Source organism: Myotis davidii, unplaced genomic scaffold (assembly GCF_000327345.1).
Source record: "Myotis davidii unplaced genomic scaffold, ASM32734v1 scaffold46, whole genome shotgun sequence".
In the NCBI taxonomy this organism is placed as follows: Eukaryota; Metazoa; Chordata; class Mammalia; order Chiroptera; family Vespertilionidae; genus Myotis; species Myotis davidii.
In genome coordinates, this window is record NW_006383006.1 from 5,168,419 (window position 1) to 5,174,341 (window position 5,923).

Below are 5,923 nucleotides of genomic sequence, written 5' to 3' on the forward strand. Positions count from 1 at the left end.
GAAAAGTGGTGAGAATAAGGGAATCAGGAGAAGATAAAGTGGATAAATGGTGATGAAAAGAGACATAACTTGAGGTGGTGAACACACAATACAATATATAGATGATGTGTTATAGAATTTTACACCTTAAACCTATATAATTTTATTAACCAATGTAACCCCCATAAATTCAATACAAAAAAATAACATAGCCTAAAAAAATGTTAAGAGTGAGTATCCTTTTCTTGTTCATGATCTTAGAGGAAAAGCTTTCAGTTTTCACCATAACATATGGTAACTGTGGACTTGTCATATATGGCCTTTATTATGTTGAGGTACATTCTGTTTATAGCCACTCTGTTGAAAGTTTTTTAAAAAAAATCATAAATGGATATTGAATTTTGTCAAATGCTTTTCTGCATCTGTTGAGATGATCATATGATTTTATCCTTTATTTTCTTAATGTGATGTGTCACATTAATTGATTTGCAAATGTTGAACCACCCTTTCATCCCTGCAGTAAATCCCATCTGATCATGGTGTTTCATCTTTTTAATGTATTGTTGAAGTCAACAGACATCAGTGATATCAGTTGTAGCATCTCTTCTTTTATTTCTGATTTTATTTATTTGACTCCTCTCTCTTTTTTCCCTTGGTGAATCTAACTAAAGATTTGTCTATTTTGTTTATCTTTTCAGAAAACCAGCTTTTAGTTTCAGTGATCTTTTCTATTGTCCTTTAGTCTTTCCATCATTTACTTCCACTTTAATCTGTATTATTTCCTTACTTTTACTAACTTTGGCCTTCATTTATTTTTCTATTTCTAGTTTCGTGAGATTAAAGTTAAGTTGTTTGAGAGCTTTCTTGTTTCTTAATGTAGGAATTTATTGCTATGAACTTCCCTCTTATAACTGCTTTTGCTGCATCCCATAAGTTTTGGTATGTTGTGTATCTATTTTCATTTTTCTCAAGGTTTTTTTTTCTTCTCTCTCGATTTCTGCTTTGACCCATGTTCAGTATCATTTTGTTTAATTTTCACATATTTGTGAATTTTCCTTTTCTTCTTGTAATTGATATCTAGTTTCATACCGTTGTGGTTGGAAAAGATGGTTGATATGATTTCAGTTTTCTTAAATTTATTAAGGATTCTTTTGTGGCCTAACATATGATCTGTCCTGTGCTTGAGAAGAATATGTAGTCGTTTTGGGTAAAATATTCCATATATGTCTGTTAAGTCCATCTGATCTAATGTGTTGTTTAAGGCCAATGTTTCCTTGCTGATTTTTCTGTCTAGATGGATGATCTAACCATTTGATGAAAGTGGGGTATTGAAGTCTCCTACTGTTATTGCATTGCTGTCTATTTCTTCCTTTAGGTCTGTAATAGTGGCTTGATATATTTAGGTGCTGCTATGTTGGGTGCATAAATATTTATAAATGTTATATCCTCTTGATGGATTGAACTCTTTTATTGTATCTTCTTTTATTTTTATCTTGTTTTGTCTCTTATTATAGTCTTCACCTTAAAGTCTGTTTTGTCTGATAATTTTGTAGTTACCCCAGCTTTCTTTCGGTTTCCATTTGCATGGAATATCTTTTTCATCCTTCGCTTTTAGTCTGCATGTCATTACACTTGAAGTGAGTCTCTTGTAGGCAACATATAGATGGGTCTTATTCTTTTAAATCCAGCCAGCCATTTTGTCTTTTGAAGAATTTAATTCTGTTTGCTCTTTTAAATAATTTTTTCTTGATGTGAAATATAATACGAGCTCATTGTAGAAAGTAAATATCAACTTTAACCCTCTGTTTCAGGGATATTTTTATATTTTCTTCTGTTGAGGATGAGCCCCACCTTTCTCTGGCTCCACCCTGGTGAAGGTTTGGGTGCTCTGTTACTGAGGATATGTTTCCCATTGATTTCTAGAGAGTGAAAGGGAGGAAGACGAGAGAGGCAGAAGGGAGGGAGGATGGGGAAAGAGAGAGAGAGAAACATTGACTCAAGAGGCACAGATACATTGATTGCCTCCTGTTAGGGAACCTGCAACCAAGGTACGTGCCCTTGACCGGGAATCAAACCCTCGGCCCTTTGGTCCAAGAGCCGACCCTCTAACCACTGCGCCAAACTGATGAGGGCAAACAAACCACATTTAAAAAGAGTTCTTAGCCCAGCGGGTGTGGCTCTGTGGTTGAGCGTCGACCTGTGAACCAGGAGGTCATGGTTCGATTTCCCGTCAGGGCACATGCTCGGGTTGGAGGCTCCATCCCCGGTGGAGGGCATGGAGGAGGCAGCCAATCAATGACTCTCTCTCATCACTGATGTTCCTCTCTCTCCCTCCCTCTCCCTTCCTCTCTGAAATCAATAAAATATATTTTTTAAAAATAATAATAATGCTCTCTTTAAAAAAAAAGAGTGTATTGCCACCCAGCTCACTTCATAGCTCTTTTATCTTGCTTTCTTACTGGGTCTTATTGTCCCTCTCCTTTCTACTGTTTCTCTCAGATTTACAAAATAAAAGAACATAAAACACTTTAAAAGAGCCCCAATGACACAAAATAAACCATCTTCCACAAAAATCCCCAACATCAGTAGGACACGCCTGCTAATCCTGGTTCTAAGGGAGTTCATTCTGAGGGCAGCATAAGGTGATAGACACCGCCTTCTCCCTGCCTCTTCCTCTCACCCATCTCAGAGGGTGGGGTGAGTTGGGTGTCATACCAGGCACCGAAAGGTTGCTGGTTTGATTCCTGGTCAGGGCACATGCTCGGGTTGTGGGCGCAATACCTAGTAGGGGTGTGCAGGAGGCAGCCCGATCGATGTTTCACTCTCTCATTGATGTTTCTCTCTCTCTCTCTCTCTCTCTCTCTCTCTCAAAATCACTTTTAAAAATCTTTAAGGGGGGTGTAGATAAGGGGCTAAACAATAAAGATGACATTTCAAATGTAAGACTATATATAAAACTAGCACCTCCCATTCCGGTGTGTGTGTGTGTGTGTGTGTGTGTGCAGCCCGATCGATGTTTCACTCTCTCATTGATGTTTCTCTCTCTCTCTCTCTCTCTCTCTCTCTCTCAAAATCACTTTTAAAAATCTTTAAGGGGGGTGTAGATAAGGGGCTAAACAATAAAGATGACATTTCAAATGTAAGACTATATATAAAACTAGCACCTCCCATTCCGGTGTGTGTGTGTGTGTGTGTGTGTGTGTGTGGAAATCTTTGCATGTAGGAATGACACTTTAACCAACTGAGCTACCTGGCTAGGGCCCATTCCCTTAGAATTACTTTTTCTTTTCTTTTTTTGGTAGTGAAAACAGCTAGATTTTGTTGTTGTTGTTTAACCCTTTGAGTGCCAACCAATATCCTAGGAACTATGCTAAAATTGCCAAGGCATTTTGAGTTAAGGTTTTTAAATTTTTTTCCCCACTAAAGAGCGAACTACTAGCATCTAATAGTGACACTGCAGGAGGAGCGATAGCGCCCCCAGCGCTTTTGTCGAAAGACAGGAGTGTGATCGCGCTCCCTGGCACTCTAGGGGTTAATGGTGAAGCCCTCTGTTGGGGTGGAGAGGTAAACACGTGGGCCAGGTGAGCATAGGGTGCAGTTGGGGAGGTGGGAGGGCAGGGAGGCATGTCTGTACCTTTGTGCTCACAGCCTGTCCTGAGTGGTTCCTCCTGCCTCCTGCTCAGCCAGGAGAGCCAGATGGGCAGGTTACCCTGGCAGGTGAAGGTGTGGTGCTGGCAATGGCCCACCAGGGGGCAGCACAGCCCAGAGGTCTAGGCAGCTGCAGGCCTTTCTTAGCAGTAGATGTGGGAGTGGAATGAGGTACCTGTCTACAAGCCCTCCCCTAGGGCCTCTGGCAACTTGCCTGAAGGTCCTCATTTAGCACACTTAGGGTAGAAGTATTTATTGGTTCCCTCTGAGATGTGGAAGTTCTAGGTCCAGAGGCTCCTCCTCCCAGGAGGTTTGAGCAGCAGGTAAGGTATGTAGGCAGAAGTGGGCAAGCCCTCGGGAAGCAGAGGGCAGAATCTAGGACTTTGTGCTCTGCCTTCCCTTAAAACAACCGAGTGAGTAATAGATGACAGAGAACCTTGGCAGCTGTTTACTTTTACTAAAAGTAGAAAAAATACTACTTTTCTTCTTTTCAAATCAGAGGTATGCGGAGATAAAAACTAAAAATGGGCCTTAACGTCCCCACCAAGATAACCTCTGTTGACAATGAAAAATGATAGTAAAATATGACTTGTTTAAGGTTTGAAAATTTGAACTACAGAATGGCATAAAATGAGATGTAAATGTTTCCTTCCTTTCCATCTTTAGCTTCTCTCCAAAGGAAACAACTCTTATGGTTCTTATGATTGCTTTGAGGAAAAAAACAAAACAAAAGCTATGCACATGCCAGAGTATCTGGAACTATTTTTATTTCATTTTTTTGATTGTTTATTTTAAACCCCAAAGTGATCATATTGTATAACTGTTCTAAGCCTTTTTTTCACACACCTTATCTTGAAGATCTTTCTTTTTTTAAATTGAAGTATAATTGACATATGACATTGTATTTCAGGTATACAGCACAATGATTCGATATTTGTATATAGTATCATGAAATGATCACCACAGTAAGTCTAGTTAACATTTGTTACCACATATAGTTACAGAATCTTTTTTTTTCTTGTTAATCCTTATCAAAGGACATATTCTCATTGATTTTCAGAAAGAGAGGAAGGGAGAGAGAGAGGGAGAAACATCGATCAGCTGCCTCCTGCACACCCCCTACTGGGGATGTGCCCGCAACCCAGGTACATGCCCTTGACCGGAATCGAACCCGGGACCCTTCAGCCCACAGGCCGACGCTCTATCCACTGAGCCAAACCGGTTAGGGCCTATCATAGTTTTTTAAATGGCTCTCTTTGTTGATGGAGGTTTTGGTTGGTTCCAGTTGGGGGCTAATATAAATAGTGGTGCAGTGGGCATCCTTGTATGTTTATGTTAGCATACTTCTACAAGTCCAAATTCCTAGGAGTGGGTCAAAGGGAAAGTTTATTTTAAATTTTGATGGCAAAATTTCCCTCCAGAAAGGTTCCAGTTCTCATGCCCATTGGGTGTGTGAGAGTGCCTGTTTCCAGGGGGCTGCAGAGAACCTGCCCCTGCCTGGAGCCCTTGGCATCCGGAGGGATGGGATTGGGGGCTGGGTGGGAAGGAAGCCCTGCCCCTCTGCTTCAGGGGGCCTGGGCTCCCTCAAGGCCTTTGCCTCCTCCACTGCAGATCTCCTAGGTGGCTGTGAGTTACTGTCTCCATGTGGGAGCCAGCAGCCTCTCTTACAGGGCTTTCCCTTATCGCTTTTCCTGTGCTGTGGGTGAGAAAGTGAATGGTCATGTTTCTGACTCTTTCAGGTGAAGAAGGCATATAGGCAGAAGGCCCTCTCCTGCCATCCAGACAAAAATCCGGATAATCCCAGAGCAGGTGCGACTCTCCTGAGCGTGGGAAGAAGGCACGGCCACCTGGGCATGGGGTGTCTCCCACCTGTGCCCCGGGGGCGTGCGGTGGAATGCCGGTGCACATAGCCGGCTTCCCGTGTTAGGGGTGTCGGGTCCATTGCTGATGTACGCACCCTTCCTTGCTGGTCTTCATCTGCTGTCAGCGTTTCTGCCAGCCTGTGGCTTCTTTAAGGTGCTTTTCTGAGGGAGCACAACATCGCCAAGTCTAATTTAATTTTTCTCCTCTCTGTTGTTTGATCTTTGTGTTTAGCTGAACTCTTCCACCAGCTTTCTCAGGCCTTGGAGGTACTGACTGATGCGGCAGCCAGGGTAAGCCATCTCCTCTGTCTGAATTGTCTTCCTGGTTAGAGGCCACCGTGGCACTTCAGCCTCGGTCCCCTGTACTCTGCCAGGAGCACAGTCCCAGCTGCCCCAGCCTAGCGACCCTCCCCAGGGCTCTGGGGCGAGGCGGC

The 5,923-nt window shown here is 42.5% G+C and overlaps 1 protein-coding gene across 2 annotated transcripts in view; it reads left to right on the top strand.

Moving 5' to 3' along the window:
- DNAJC17 (DnaJ heat shock protein family (Hsp40) member C17) overlaps window positions 1–5,923 on the top strand; it is a 43,917-nt gene that overhangs the window by 28,486 nt on the left and 9,508 nt on the right. For both annotated transcript variants that reach the window (XM_006778083.2, XM_015557560.1), the window contains exons 2-3: window positions 5,367–5,436; window positions 5,722–5,780. In XM_006778083.2, coding sequence (XP_006778146.1) covers window positions 5,367–5,436; window positions 5,722–5,780 — 129 coding nt within the window. The remainder of the gene's footprint in view (window positions 1–5,366; window positions 5,437–5,721; window positions 5,781–5,923) is intronic.